This window comes from Bos javanicus, chromosome 11 (assembly GCF_032452875.1).
Source record: "Bos javanicus breed banteng chromosome 11, ARS-OSU_banteng_1.0, whole genome shotgun sequence".
Taxonomy (NCBI): Eukaryota; Metazoa; Chordata; class Mammalia; order Artiodactyla; family Bovidae; genus Bos; species Bos javanicus.
In genome coordinates this window covers 102405639-102421393 of record NC_083878.1, presented here as the reverse complement: position 1 = coordinate 102421393, position 15755 = coordinate 102405639, and the positions used below count along the sequence as shown (strand labels likewise).

General features: G+C 56.1%; 2 protein-coding genes across 2 annotated transcripts in view; one reads left to right on the top strand and one right to left on the bottom strand.

Moving 5' to 3' along the window:
• The window catches only part of DDX31 (DEAD-box helicase 31), a 73493-nt gene extending 70593 nt beyond the window's left edge, over positions 1-2900 (top strand). The window contains exon 20 of the mRNA XM_061433959.1: positions 2217-2900. Coding sequence (XP_061289943.1) covers positions 2217-2406 — 190 coding nt within the window. The 3' untranslated portion in view covers positions 2407-2900. The remainder of the gene's footprint in view (positions 1-2216) is intronic.
• A 4639-nt stretch (positions 2901-7539) lies between these two features.
• Positions 7540-14923, bottom strand: BARHL1 (BarH like homeobox 1). Its single transcript, XM_061433968.1, has 3 exons — positions 13692-14923; positions 9491-9713; positions 7540-7900 (listed from the first exon to the last, which is right to left on the bottom strand). Exons 1-3 carry the CDS (start codon positions 14155-14157, stop codon positions 7606-7608), a joined length of 984 nt encoding a protein of 327 aa, XP_061289952.1. The 5' UTR covers positions 14158-14923; the 3' UTR covers positions 7540-7605.
• Between the last annotated feature and the right edge of the window lie 832 nt (positions 14924-15755).

The following is a 15755-nucleotide window of genomic DNA, read 5'->3' as shown; positions in this document are numbered from 1 at the left end:
TGAAACTTGGGTTGTTACATTTAAAATTATACACGATATGAATACCTGGCTTCAAACAAGAGGGGAGAAAAAGCATTCCTTCCTGTCAGAACCTTTCCAGTCTGTCTGTCATGTCACCCGACTAAAAATAAACCGCACACCCGGGAACTGGCAGCATTCCGTTTGGAACACGCTGGGCGCGTTCAGCTGTAGGCCCATCTCCCGCTGCGTGCCACCCGCACGTGAGCCCCAAGCGTGGACGGACCTCCACCGGGGCCCGGGGGTTAGAGCCACTGCCCATCTGAAAGGGTGAGCCCAGTGCTGACATCAAGGCCCCAGCGTTGGTCCCAGCTCCCCTGCGGCCTAGCCGGAGTCTTTTGGCCTCTCTGGACTTGAGCTGCCCTGGGTTAACTGTGGTTGTCTGCAGCCCACGTGCCAGCCACCAGCCAGCACTCCATATGTCTTATTCTCTTTCACCTTCACAAAGCTTGTGAACTACATTTCAAGGATACTCCCCATTTTTCAGATGCGGAGGCTCGAGGCCCCCGTCGACGTCATTCAGCTAGTGAGTGACAGAGCAGGGTTCCAGGCCCGGTCCCCCCTTCACGCTGCAGCTCTCCCCTCCCAGCTCCCCCTGTCCTCCAGCCTCCGCCAGCATTGCCCCACTGAAACATCCCTGTGAGTCGTGAAGGCCTCCTCCATGTCAAATCGCGGTGGTTTGTCGTCCTTGATCCCGCTGGGCCCTCCTGTTCCGCCCGGTGGTTCCATCCGGGACCGGCTGGTGGGAAGAGCTCAGGCTTGTGTCCATGGCCCATGTTTGCGTCTGGCTTACGCTCTTGGGAGGTGGATGGTCTTGGGGCAGTACTTCCCCTCCTCCGGCCTCAGTTTCCTCATCTGTAATCTGAGATGGTGACCAAGCCTGCCTCGTGGAGTGACAGTCCTCCCCCGCGCCAGCTCTGACCTCCTCACCACGCCCTGTCCTGCACTGCACACACGTGTTACTGCAGACGCCTGACCCTTAACCACAGGGTACTGTCAGCCCCAGCCTCGGCTTTGAGTCTTCTTCCCCTCACAGGTTGGCTTTGCATTTTTCCCCGTTTGTGACTGGCATGGATTGAAACCCCCCACCCCCCATCGCGTGCACCCCACCCTCTGCAGTGTGAGTGTAAAGGGAGACGGTAGCTTTAACCTAGTTACAGACTTCCTGATCACTTTACTGGCACAGTATTAGTCTCGTAGTTAATTCCTGGGCTTTGAAGGAGTTCTGTTGTATTTATTTTCAGTCTGACGTATCCTCTGATTTTTACAGCAAAGGGAATGCTGTTGATGCAGGTAGCAGAGGGTAGCGTCTGCCTTCTTTTAGAGCCCAAGCTGGTGCCACCTCAGGGTTGAAGGCACCGTGGGCACAGCAAGACGGATCCTCTGGTGACGACCCTGTTGTTTTGGATAAAATCTTGTCTTAAGAAGCATTATTTTACTCTTCAGTTTTCATAATCGTTTTTTCTGTGTACGATTGAACTTCTACAAATTTCCCCCTCTGATCTTCTGATCAAATAAACGATGAAGCGGCTGCCTTTTGAAACCAGTTACTAGGATTCACCATCTGACATTGATTTTCAGGCTTTGGCATTTTCCATGCGGGTTGGGTCCATCCCTGGTGCAGATGCCGCGCCGCCGTCTGCCCAGGCACACCTGGGTGTGGGACTTTTAGGGTCAGAAATGATTTATTATTACTAGAGGCTCTTCAGTCAGGGAAGAGGTGTCGGTGGCAGCCACCGCAGCCCCCACCAGCCTCCCAGCCGGGTCCCCAGGAGGCAGCCAAGGGCAGGGGGTTCCCAGGCACTGGCGTGCAGAGTGTTGTGAGTTTCAGGGTGGGTTTCCCCCCATCCCTTGGCAAACTGCTGTATCATACACCTCATTTGCCATCAGAGTATGAGTGTGTTTCATTCTTTTCTTTCCGTGAAAACAACACAGAACAAAGCCTCACTTTTAAAAATGCCATGATATTTTGCCACCGTTATGAAAATCTGTCAGCAGCGTATCTAATCTTGCGGTGCATAGAATATCAAAACAAGCGCTATTGAAGGGATTGTACTTCTGTTAATACAAAAATGTCAGTTCCGCACTCTCGGAACCAGCTGCCATCCGCCTCTTCCCAAATGAAGAAGGAAAAAAGAAATAATAATAAAGTTTCCTTTCTCCCCCCCCCCCCCGACCCCACTATCACTGCTCCTCAGGCCTGACCTTCAGAGGAAGAAGACCCAGAGTAAGCAGCGCCTGGCTGAAATCTTGCGTTCCGAATATGCCAGCGGGATGGAGACTGGCGGCACCAAGGTCAGAAAGCAGAACACGCGCGCGGGGCCGGCCAGCCAGCCCCGCGGCGCCGCCCGCACCCCGGGCCCAGCCTCTGCCGAGGGAACAGATTAAACACCCCCCTCCCTCCCGTCCCCAGGCCTCCCGGAAAGTATGTTAACCTCTGCCTGCACAGGACGGGGCCTCCGGGTGGACCCTGGAGTGGGCGTCCTGTTCTCATCAGGAACCCCGTGAGAGCTGAGGGTGCCACCGCCACCCCCTGCAGACCCCTGTCCCTGCGGGGGCAGGGGTCAACAGAGGGTGGATTACCTGATTACCCTGCCTTGTTTAAGACCCCTCTCAGATGTATTCCATCACTGCCCGTAGATCACATGAGCACTTAATCACTTAATATAAATCCTGACGTCCTGCGGCACCCACCCGGAGGGGATCCTGCCTGGTGATGCCGTTCTGAAGAAGTTTCACCATTCACTTTAAGCTGCCCTCTACACGTATGTTAGCCTGAATTTTGTAAAACAGGATTTTAAAAACTGGAATTGGTAAAGAGAAAAGACTATCAGATCCTTTTCTTGATGTATACAAATGCTTTATTAAAAAGGACCAAATGAGCTTTTGGTGTGGGTCACAAATGCCTCCGGGTCTCAGTTCCCGAGTATGCAAGCGGCTCTGAGCGCCCACGTCACACTCACCTGCGATGCTCTGTCCTTCTTGTCATGGGGAAAACGTACTTTCTTAGGACTAATTGATTTACTGTTGCCTTTTTCTAGTTTGCCTTTGAAGTCAAAAGGCACCGCTGCCTGAGCGTTCTCTTCCGTCTTGTGCTCCAGAAAGGCTCGGGGTCTGTACTGCGGCCCAGGCCACAGCTGCCCCTCCCCCGTTGTGTTTTCTGGGAGGTCTGAAGGAGAACCCCCCGGGGCGTATTGATTTCCCAATAAATGTAAGATTTGGGCAGGGTAACTCCAGTGGCCCAGGAGAGGGGGAGCAGAGCCTCCTGGCCCTCCTGTCCTCGGGCAATGCTCTCTCCACCTCTCCTCTTATTCTCAGCCCCCATTCTCTGAAGTTACTAGCACGAGTGTGGAGGCCCCCTTAACCCCTCCAGAGCCAAGTGAGCTCAAGGGCCCGGCGAGGATGGTGAGCGTTACACAGGCAAGCGGTCTGCGGGGGCCATGGGGAGCCGGGAGGCCTCCTGGCCTCCATCCTTCAGGTGTAAGGTGAACATGGGTGGACATCCCACCAGAAGGGACGTGTCCTGAAGGTGAGGGTGAGTCTCATAAGCCCTGGCCCACCAGTGCAGGGAAAATGTGGCCTCAGAGACTTGGCTGTCACATCGGAATTAATAGGGATCTTTGGTGAAATCTGTAACAATGATAATAAATACACCTGCAGCACACGCCATACTGACTCTGGGTAAGTCTGCCACCTACTTTTGGTTTCCATATGTGAGAGTCCACAAGATTGGGATGAGAAAAGAGGGGATCAAACTTTGTCAACAAAACCCAGCTGTCAGAGGGTTAATGCCAGTGATCTGGAATGATCAAAGAGAAACCCTGCTTTCCCTACCTCCCCCCACGAAAAATACTCTTTCCGTGAAAGGAGGAATCTGCCCTGGGAGCGGGCAGAAGTGCCAGGACCCTGCAAAGCATTTAAGTGACTGTAATTCTGAGATCTAGACTTCCTCTTCATGTGCTGAGACTTAAGTGAAGGTTTCTTGCCATGGATGCTGTCTGGGCCTGTTTCTAAGTAGAATCAATACATTACCCCCAGTTAATAAAGAAACATGGATTTAGCAGCTTTAAGGTTAATATTATCTAAATTTAAATAACCTTAAAATAAATCTCTTTCTCTCTTATTATGGCTCTTGACAGATTATACATTTCAGGCATCAATTAGGGAAAGCTTTAGCCTAATTCCACTGTACATATCCTAATTTTGTGTGTATTTCTAATCTTGCTTCTTTTTCTAATTTTCCAAACTTACCTCTTTCTCTGTCTCATAAACCTGATCCCCATATTTAGAAGTCAGAGAATCTGGACATTTCATGGAATGTTGCAGCCTAAAGCTTTTTTCCCTCATGGGCTTGTAAAATGCTCTTTTTTAATCCCAGACATCTTCATGTTTGGAACCCTATGGGCTGAGCATCTTCACAGGGCCCCCCATTCTCATGCACTAAAGGGCAGAGAGCCCTCGGTGAGTGATGAAGGAAGGCCGAGCTGATGCAACGCAAGCGACATTTTCCACTTTGAGAGAAGCAGAGCCAACTGACTCTCAGCAAAGGACATTCTGACAAAGCCCGGTGGATTCCTTTGATTGTTTTTTCTCCCCCCTGTGGTGAAGGGAGGCGAGATTTAGGGAAGGCCGAGGAGTCAGAGAGCCCCTTAAGGCAGGCGTATAAGGCAGGCGTATCCAAGCTGCTAGCACCCTTGGCATTTAACATTTGAGCCCTTCAGTGGAAAGTCAGCGGAAGCCATCAGAATCCAACCGTCGCTTCCAGGAGACAGAAATTTAAGGCTCCCCCACCCCCACTGGAGAAGTTGCCCTCCTTGCAAAGGGCGCTCCACTGGTCTTGTTAAATTGCCTGCATGACCACGATGCCTTATCTCTTAATCTGCTCCACCAGAGGAGAGGTTCAGAGCAAAGCCTTTCAGCGTGGAGGCGGCCGAGCACCCCTTAAAATCAGCTGGACTTCTCAAACAGGCTCAGAAGCCTCGCAACAAGACTGCTAGGGGAATCTCAACTTCTTTTCAACTCTGTTGCCCCTGCCCCCCTGGAGTCTAGGTTTCCAAGGGAGGGTGGGGGTGGGTCAGAAGAGGCACTGAGACGCTGCTTTCTCAGTGCCTCTCCTATTGTCTTGCCTGCTGGGGGGGCTCGCACATTCATTCTTTTTTTTTCTATCTTAAGGGCGAGTTCACCCAGCCCCCAGGGTTGGGAACAGAGAAACCGATTTAGCCTTCTAAATGGATGAAAACCGAAGCCCACCTCACTGCAGAGGTTGTAAAGTTATTATTACAGATGGGAAGTGCAGGACAGTTTAAAATACTGTAATTATAAACTTGTCGGGGAGCCTTGTTCTTCATTAGTGTAAGATATGAAATCAGCTCGGAGGTACAAGGACAATTACATAGCTGGGACTGTGTCTGTGGTTTACACGGCCGCTGTGTAAATGTAAGGGTGGTTGCTCCAGTCTATCTCCTTCTCTTGCACAAAATGAAAAGCACACCAGTGCAAGTTGTCCTTTGATAGATTTTTAATATGATTTTAAAGAGTTTTGTTTGGTCTCATTCTTATTCAATGAGATTAATTTAAAGCACTTATCCCCTGGGTTTAAGTCAATCCATGTAGGATTTGGGCAGGGTGTGTTGCATGGGGGTAGGGGGGGTTTGTTTGCAGGAGGCTGTGAGAGACTTCTTTCCCACTTCATTAACCCTGAGTTGGGGACAGTCCCCCCCTCGCCCCCTCCTCCAGCCAGAGCTGAGGATTTACCAACCCCCATTCACATGCAAAAGAACTCGAAAGCCGAGGGGCTCCTTAATTAGCTGCTGTGCATTTGGCAAAATTAGAATAATACCCTCAGCACCCTAGGAGAGAAAAGGGGTGGCGAGAGGGTGCTGGCGGGGAGGCGGGAGGAAACTGTAGCAGAGGCCAGCGCAGGGGAGTCAAGAGTGGAATCCGAACCCCACCCCTCCTCCACCAGGCAGTCCTTTCCTGGAACAGTCCGCCACAAACCCGGAGCGGGGCTGGGCTTGCCGGGCCCCCAAACTTCCCAGCTCCAGGCGCCTCCTGGGGAGTCTGAGTTGCAGGTGGTGTGTGGGAAGGGACCACCTGATTCCACCTCCCCTGTGAGCTGTGGGGCCCCAGGAGGTGACCTTGGCCCTTTGAACGGGAAAGTGAAGTCTGGAGTCTGGCTGGAGACTGAAATCCCTGTCCTGAGACCTGGAGTCAGAGGCTGGGGCCCCAGGGCGGACTTTCCCGGGGTTCGGCTTCCCTCTGGGTGGTGTCCCCAACATGGTCGTGGGGTGAAGGGGCAGTGAGAAAATGGGGGAGTCGCGTTCCCCAGCGAGGGCTCGTCAGGTCCTACCCAGGGCAGGGGCCGGGAGCTTCCTCGCCTGCCGCTGATGCCCGCAGCCGAGGCGCAGGGCGGAGGGGCCCACGGGGGGAAGCAGCCTCGGAACCCATCTGTCGGCCCCCGCGCCGGGCCGGCCGGTCACCAGCTGCTGGCGCCCTTGTTGCGGCCAGATGAGCCGGCTCAGCCAGGGCACCGCGTCCCGGCCTGCAGCCGAGCCTGCCCGGGCGCTGACCCCACCCCGGCCCCCGGGACCGGCTGAACAGCGCGGAACCAGATGGAGAGGCTGGAGCAGGTGGGGGAGCCGCGCGCTCGCCTCACTATAGAGATGGGAAGACTGAGGCCCGGAAGGGGGACGCCTGCCCCCAGCCTCAGCTCTCAGAAAGAGAGGGAGACGAGTCACAGTGCTTCCTTACTGAGGGTGAAAAGAGCCTGAGTCCCAGAAGCGGAAAAGGAATCTTCCGGAGGAATGGGGAAGGGCCGAGCGCTGACCGACCAATGGAGCGCGCGGACAAGCGCCTGGTCATTAGTAAGAAGTTTATTTTCGACATTTAAAAAACGAGAGAACCCGAGGGGTCTGGCTTTCCCCCAGACGGAGGCTGGACGCGGGGGTTGGGGTGTGGGTGGGCAAGTCCCCTGGCCGCGGCCTGCCCCGCCTGGGAGGGCGGGCGGTGGGTGGGCACAGGCCCCAGACTCACTGATTCACGGACACAGTCACGGGCTGATGGATCACGAATAAATAACTTTACACTTTGCACACGTATGTACAGCTCTGCTGCCGGCCCTGGCGCGGGGCGGGGGCTCGCACACCCCTTCCCCTCCGTGTGTCAGGGCTGCGGGGTGAGGGCTCGGTGTACAGCTGGAGCGGGAAGCGGGAGAGCGCAGCAAGGGGGTCGCCCCACCGGCTCCCGGGAGGGGCGAGGGGGCGCGCCGGTGGCGGGGTTGGGGGGGATGGGACGTATGTACACCGGCGATGGAAGTGGCTCCCTGATGGAGTGACCGAGAGAGAGAATGACGGGGAGGGTTAGGGGGACTCAGTCCGGGGGTCCGGGCCTTAGAAGACTTGGCATTTGGCCCTTCTGGGGACGCTGGGCCCGACGCCAGGGAGGGCCGGTCGGGGAGCCGCCCCCCGCCCCAGGAAGAGGCGTGAAACCCCGCGCCCTCCCCGAGGCTGGCGGAGGGGGGCCGGTGCGGAGCCCCGGGACGGGGGGCCGGGTGCGCCTGGGCGGGCGGGCCGGCGGGCGGGCGGGCGTTCACCGAGGCTGCGCGGCGCGCGGGAGGACGCCGGCCAGCGGTGGCAGCGGCGGCGGCGGCTCGCTGGCGCCCTGGAGTCCGTGGATGAGGATGCGAGGGACCAGAGGTCTCTGCAGGGCGGGCGGCGGTGCGCTGGGCCCGCGGTACAGATAGAGCGCGGCGCCGGGATCCAGGTTGGAAACCAGACTCTGCGGGTAGAAATAAGGCGACGGGAACATCCGCTGAAGCGCCGAGTAATTGCCCGCCTCGGCCAGCAGCTCCAACCCGACGGCCGTCTGTCGCTTCCACTTAGTCCTAGGGACCGAAATAAACGCGCAAGGCAGGGATCAGGACTGGGGCGCTCGGAGACCCCTGCCCCTCAGAGTGCCTGCCCCGGAGCGCCTGCAGAGAGGCCAGGAGGGAGCCCACTAGTTCGTTCATATCACTAAATCACGGGTTGCCGGGCACGGTTTTCGCGCATTAAAGGCATCGATGCTATTAATCTTCCACGAACTTTTCATGACTGTCATCCCCGCTTACAGATAAGAAAACTGAGGAGTGGGTCAGATCTCAGGGCGGCCGAAAAAGAGGAGACCCCGGGTTCTAAGCTAGGCTGTCTTATCCCCAGAGCCAGGGGTCTAAGATCGCCACACTTCGTGCAGGGCATCCCACCCAACCTGGGCGCTTGAAGCGGGATGTCGGAGCTCTGCGCCTCGCGCCCCCGTGCATCGGCCCCCGGGGGAGGCCTTGGAACGAAAGATCACCCTGGAGAGGGCCGCAGGGGGTGCCGGGGTCTGTCTGCTCGTGGTGGAATGGGGAGCGGTTGATGCTGCCAGCCGCACCACCGGCCCGGAGGAGACCAGCCTCGCCGCGGGACCACAGTTGACCGCTTCTGCGGAAGCCCGCGGGCCAGAGACCGCGGCAACCGCAGAGGAAGAGCGCACGGCCGCCTCCGCCGCACCCCGCGCGCAGGTCCGAGGCTTGGGGCCAGCCCCACAGTGTGCCCGGTCCCGAGGCCGGGAGGCCCCAGCCCAGTGCCGGCTAGGTTTTGGGGAAGGCAGGGAAGCGAGGCCACTCTGGTTGCCAGGGCTGCGGCCGGACTCCTGGGTGCACCTGGCCGGTGAGGCAGCCCCACTGAGTCGGACTCAGCCATACCAACCCCCATTTTCCTGCCTGAATTATTCATCATCATCATAATTGTGTAATTACTGTAACGGGCCTTAATTATTAATGCCCGAAGCAGTAATCGGTATTTATTATTAATGGGGCAGCGTGTTCTGAGCTTGTTTATGGAAAGCAACATTCCAGCCTCCGCTAAGAGTATGCGGGTGACTGTGGGTGTGTTTGTATTAGTGAATTGTGTCGACGTGAGTGTGTGACTGGATTGAGCGTGTGGCTGTGTGTGTGTTTTGTATGCATTTGTGTTTCTCTTCATCCTGTGAATGTCTTGGGAAGGAAGAGTAGGAAACACCAGGTTCGAGGCCAGTGCCCAGCATCAATTTTCCGGTCCCTCAGGCCCCAAGGAGCTAAGTCTGGGCCCTTTCCCTCCTTGAGTCTCAGGGACTAGAAAGACTGGGGAGGCCTGAAGAATCCCGGGAAAGCTCAGTGCCACCCCCTCTACCCCTAGCAGCTGCCCAGGGCTGGAGGGAGGTGGTAGGATGTGGCCTGGGTGGACAGGCTTGGACCTCCCATGGTCCACGTGTCCATCTGCCCACCTGATCGAGTCCTGTCTCTATCCCTCACTGTGGGCTTCAGGCAAGGCTTTCTCTCTCCGTCCGAGGCCTCACTTTCCCAGTTTCACAGAATGGGGAAAGCTCAGAGGTCCCCAGAATGGGGAAAGCTCAGTCAGACCCGTGTCCCGGTGGGTCCGTGGAGGGGTGGGGAGGAGAGGAGAGGGGGCCTCACCTGCGGTTCTGGTACCAGGTCTTGACCTGCGTGTCAGTGAGGTTGAGTGAGGCTGCGAGCTCCATGCGGTCCTGCACGCTCAGGTACTTCTGTCGCTCGAAGCTGCGCTCCAGCTGTGCCAGCTGGTGGTCGGTGAAGGCCGTGCGCGCCTTGCGTGGCTTTTTCAGGCGCACCGGGGGGCTGTCCCTGGAGCTGGAGATCTCCCGGTCGCCCTCCTCCTTCACTGCAGAGACACAGCCGCGCATCAGGGCCCAGCCTCACCGCCCGCCCGCCCGCCCTTACGGTCTTGTGAATGTGGCTCCCGGTGGCGGTGGCCCCGCTGCACTCGAGCCCGTGGGGCCGCAGCAAAGCCGCTCAGGGCTGAGACCTCCCAGCCCCCAGACCGAGGAGGAGCGACACCTCCGAGGAGAAATAACCCAAAGCCTACAGAGAACTCGACCCAGCTCCCACACTGCACGGGCGCTCCCTGGAGGGATTAGTGGACCGACTGGGTGGATCTGCCAGGGGAGGAGAGCGGTGGGGAGGGGACGCAGGAGTTCCAGCCTGGTGGGCTGCTCCGGTGCGTGCTCCGGGGTTTAGGACTGTGCCCCTGATTCTCTGGCTGCATCTGGGCCAGAAAGAGAGGAAGCTGAGGGCCAGAGTCTGGGGAGAAGAACCTGCATTGAGGGACAAAAGCCTGTTCACCCTGGAGTAGACGGTGGTCCTGAAGGACACCCACATCTCGCCTGACCCCTGGTTGGGCACGAATCTATAGGGATGGTTCCCCTGTTTCTTAAACTACAAACAGCGCACAGGCAAAATGCGAACTGCCAGGTGCCCGATCAGGGAGCACAAAGCCGTTTGGAAAAATAAGTGACTCGTTTACCCCTCAGATGCACACATCTCTGAGGTCCGTGTGTCCTTGTCATTTGCCTACGGTGGCTGCCCTGTGTTTCCCCCGATGGTCGAGACACACCAGCAGGGTCCCCGCTCCTGAGTCACAAGGATGGTACTGGATAATGTGGTTTCTTTTTTCCCCAGCACTTTCCTTTGGAGTTGACTGCACTGAAAATGCACACTTGCTGGAGCAAGCTCAAAGACCTCCCTCCTTCTTCCCCTAAAGTGATGATACCACCAGAGACCATCTCCCCAAAATGGACATGGGGCTTCCCTCCCTCTTTTTCTCTATTTTTCCTTTATGCTGAGTTTCATTGAGCATGGTGTTTGCAGTGACTGGGTTCAGCTGAATTGGAGTTAATTTCTGTCTGTAGGAAACAATAATCCGGTTAATTGAGCCACGAGGGAGCAAGACTTTTCAACCAGAAAGCGGTTCGAGACTGGGAGGGTGCCAGTCACCAGGTACACCCCAGTGGTTGAGCCGGGAGAGCGCTAGCGGGTGAGAAACCGGTAAGAAGCCGGTGAGCAGGGGTCCACGCCTTCCCACCGCCTCCTCCAGACCAGCTCGCTGGCCTCTCCCTGCCCTCCTGGACTCGGGCCACATTGGGGCAAGGGTGCCTCAGGAGATGGGGATCTGTTAGGATGGAGGATCTTTTCTGTCTATGCTGGAGGATCTTTTCTGTCTATGCCAGGCAGGTAAAGTTTGAGCAAGTTTGCGGAAATGATTATCCAAACCTCTAACCTGATATTGTGGAAACCTTACTTTTTGACCTCATCATCTGGCCCTATTTGTAAATCCCCCCCATTTCTCAGGACTGAGCTCCAAGGTTGGGGGTGGGGTGGAGGTTGAGTTTGGGGTGTCCAGAAGAACGGGTTGGCTCCTGGGGCTTTTTCTCTAATTCCTCTCCCGGGCGCAGGCTGGAGCCTTCAGATACACACTTGCAGGTGCCCAGCCTCAACCTCCGAAGCAGGCTCAGTCAATCTCAACGCCTGAGAGTTCCAGGCCCCCCGACCCTGCCAGCTGGGAGCACAGTGCCCGTTTCGTTTCTCCATGGATATCAGCTCTTGCAAGCCAGACCGTGCGCTGCAGAACGCCTGACTTCAAAGCCCGGTTCCGCTTCTTTAAATGTTATGCTGAGGAACCTTTGATGCCGACTCGGATGGGACTGACCTTCCCTGCGTGCCCTCCTTGGAGGAGGGACTCTTCACATGGCAGGTGGATAGGGGAGTCGCTTAGCTGCCAACCCCGTGTGTCTGTCTGTCTCTCGGTAAGGTCTCCTGCTTCCGGTCCGCCTTTGAGAAATGCTCCAGAGGCGGTTATTTCTTCTCCTTCTTCACCCGGGACTTTGTTGATGCAAAGGTGGGGTACCTAGGGCTGGGGGAGACCTTCCTCTGTCTTCAGCTCCAACCCTATTTAAGTGATATGTGGACAGCCGGCCGTCATCACCACCCCGATCAGATATCATCAGGGACAAGAGAAGAAAATTGATATTCCAATTATCTTAACCGAAACCTTGACTCAAAATCCCACCTATGGGCAAAAAAATAAACAAATATAGAGACACGAGCCACACTCTTTCACCAGCACCACGCAGTGCAGGGGGGGCTTGCGACTTATTCTAACTATAAATCTGGGTGTTGTTGAGAATTATAAATAATAAAATATGCTGTTACACATATATATTTACCTTGCCTCCCTTGCTCCCCCTCACTTCCCCATCATACACCTGTCTTTCTCCCAGGCAAGTTTTCCTTGTCTCTCTAAACAGACCTGGGGGGAGGAGCAGGGCTCTCTGGGCCACAGGCGTCTGGACCCCCTTCCTCCAGCTCCAGCCCAACCTGCCCATCTAGCACGGCTGACCCAGGGAGACCTTGGAGTCTCCACTGGTTGCTTGGGGCAGTGGAGGAGGGAATGAGATGTGGAGTGGGGCCTCATATGGGTTTTGGTTTGAGGTCAGGGCATGTCCACAACCAATTCTTGGTTGGGAAGAGAGTGTTAAACGAGCCTTCCTAAATTTTTGTGATAACTTAGTGCAAACAAAGAAGGCAATGGCAGCCCACTCCAGTCCTCTTGCCTGGAAAATCCCATGGATGGAGGAGCCTGTTGGGCTGCAGTCCATGGGGTCTCGAAGAGTCGGACACGACTGAATCAACTTAGCAGTGCAAATATGGGTCAGGAGATGTAGGGCCCCCAAGACAATATAGAAGTTGGCTTTATAGGGAAGTTTTATCTCATGGAAAGCATTCTGGGAATTAATTATAAGGCTGAAAGAGCTCTAAACAGCCCCTGCCAGCCCTTCATTTTCTACTGGATGGGGACACAGGGCTCTGAAACTCCTTCCCTTCCTGCCTCCTGACTTCTCCCTGAGAAAGAACTTCGTGCCTCTGGCTTCACCAAAGACCTAAAGTCAAGGCAGTGGCCAGGACGAGAAACAAAATTAAGGAATTCTTTCTCTCCTTTCTTCCTTTCTTTCTTCTTTCCTTCCTCCTTCCCTCTTTCCTCTTAGTGCTGATCTCAGCTCCCTGGTTAAGACAGGATGGAAAGGAAAGTGGAAAGATTCACGGGGTGAAAAAGCAAGTAAAGGGTCCTTCAACCCCAGTATAGGCTGGGTGCTGGGGGATCTCTGGGTCCCACACACACAGCCCGAAGTTGATTGCTCAGTGCACTTCAAATGAAATCCAGTGAGAACAGTTGGGTGAGCACAGAGACCGCTGAACCCGATCCCAGCCAGTCAGCCGCCTGCCTGACTGCTGTTTCTACTTTTAAGTGAGCATTTCTTTTGCATGATTCCCTGGACCCAGATCACACCCGGGGCCAACGGGAAGGAAAGCTGAATTGCCCTCCCCATCTGGATATTCAAATTAAAGGGTGGAAAATTGACTGTTCTCAGTGCTTCAGCCGAAATTTCCTGCTAGGTTTTCCCCCTTATAAAAAAGCGTTCGAGCAAGAACCCGTTGGGTCTTCTGTTGCTTCTGCAAGGTCTTTTCCCAGAGAGCCACTGGTCTGAGAGGCACTTGCTTCTGCCCACTGGAGGGTTGGTTAGTCCCAGCCGAAGTTTGGAAAGTTTGCTTTGTGTGTTTTCGGGAATCTCTCCTGGGTCATCACACAGAATTCCTCTCCTCGCTCTGCTGGACTCTTTGTTGCTCAAAAGCATAACCACGGGGCTAACTGACTGAAAGCTTCAGATGAGACCAGCGGCTCTGCCTGGGCCGGGGGCACTCCGGGTGAGCATGTTCATGTCCCCGCATGTGTGCACCCCAGTTTTAATGCCATGTTCAGAAATGGAGCCCCCCTCCCCTAGGTTTTCACCTCCCACTTTCTTACCTTTATACTCAGAGTCCGATGAGGCGTTGCTGCCACTTTTGTCCAGCTTGTCTCTAAAGTCCTCCCCAGGCTTGGCCGCAAGACGGCCCCCAGGGTCAGGAGCGGCTGGCTGCCCGCTGCTAGAGTAGGGTGCACAGGCCGCAAGCGGTTTGCAGTCGGCAAGGATGTCCCTGATCAGAAAGGAGGAGGTCACGGTGCGAGACTGGGCTGGGGCCGAGAGCTGCCCAGGCTGCAGGTGGGAGTCCAAACCTGGTCCCGAAGCCCCGCCAGGCCGCGGGGCTCCCGTCTCCAGACAGTCCCTTCCTGGCGAGGCTGGTGAAGAGCAGTCGCTGCTGCTCTCTGAACGAGGACTCAGCTCCAGGGGAGAGCGGCAGTCCCCGAGCAAGGGGTCCCCCTTGGGAAGGGCGGGGCTGCCCGCTCGGTGGGAGAGAATGGAGTCGATCCCAAAGCCATTGGAGCCTTCCATAGCCAAGCTGCGACCTGTCCTCCCCAAAAGCTCCCCACCCACCCCCAACCCCAGCCGCCGCTGCCCCTGCCCCTAGCTGCGGGCTGGCATGGGGAAGGCGGGCAGGGAGCCTGCGGGCACCTTGGATGGAGTTCAGCCTTGGGGGAGCCCAGGAGCTCTGGGCCAACCTCCTCTGCGCATTAGATCCAAAAGGGCTCAGCGCGTCTTCTGCAGCATCGCGCCGAGCCGCCGAGCCGAGGGGGGGTGGTGGGAGTGTCAGGGAGAAGCGGGAGGGAGGGTGCGCCAAGTTGGGGAGAGCCAAGGGGGAGACGGACGGCCTGAGTTCCCCTTTGGCACAGAAGAGATGAGAAGACGCTGGAATCTAAATAAAGAAGGGCTTTAAAAAAAAAAATCCAAACTGCACGCTTCTTCCAGGCGAGTGGTGGCCGAGGGCAGCGGGGTCAGTACCGCGGTTAGCAGCGGGCCCGAGCCGAGCTACCAGCCGAGGGATCGGGGCGCACCTGGCGGCGTCAGCACCGCGGATAGCGGCGGCGGCGGCCTTCGGCGCATGACGCTCCACCTGGCCGGGGAGGTCTTCTCTCCACGCTCCCACCGCTCCGGGGGCCCCGTCAGCACCGTGGACAGCGCCTCCCTACTCCGCAGTTGCCGCTCTCCGCCCGTCCTCCGCGCGCGCCTTCGCCTCCCCCCCTTCCTTTAAAAAATGAACTTGTGTCACTTTTACTTTGGGGCTGGTTTTTTTTTTTTTTTCGTTTCTTCTTCTTTTTTTTTTTTCCGTTGTGTTGTGTGTGTGTGTGTGTGTGTGTGTGTGTTTTTAAGGGGACTCGCCCACGTGTCCCCGGAGTGATGACGCTGATTGGCTCTGGCCGATTTTGGGGGTGATGTCACGGCTCCGCAAGCCACTGCCCGATTCCTTTCAGTTTGATTAAAAGAGACACTGAATTAATTACAGCACAGACCCAACTGTTTACCGGCGATTTCCACACGGTTTGCTTTCATTAGGCCGGTGATGAGGCTCCTAATGAGGGTGATTAGCCGAGGGGGGTACAGGCGGGCGGGGAGGGGTCCAAAGCCCGGCTGCCGCTGCCGTTGAATTAGGACGTAAGGTTTTTAAGTTTTTCCCCTACACTTTCCCACAGTTATTCAAATTATTCTTCCATCGGGCTGTCAACGATACCTTTTCTACCCCCTCCCTACCTCCCTGCCCGGCCGTTGTTGTTGTTGTCGTTGTTTTTCTCTTTCCTCTAGCAAGAAAAAGGGACTACACCCAGCAGAAAAAGAATTGTATGTGTGGAGAAGAGATTTTAATTTGTTGCGTCGTTTTCGGGTATTTCCTTTGCGGTCTACATGTTTTTCGTGAAGGAAAATCTGTAGCCCCCCTTCTCTGATCTCTTTGGACCTGGTGGGCCTGGCAGGGGTGGGGAAAGCTTGGTGTCTGCGCCTGGAAGGAGACAGAACGATGGCTTCACTGTGGGGCGAGGCTGGAAAGCTGGGCAGGTCGGGTCTAGGACGTTAGAGGGACCCCGAGAAATCCGTGTGGCCCGAGAGGGGCCGCGCAAAGGACCCCAACCCAGTCGACAGTCTCTCCTGCGGCGGAGCGT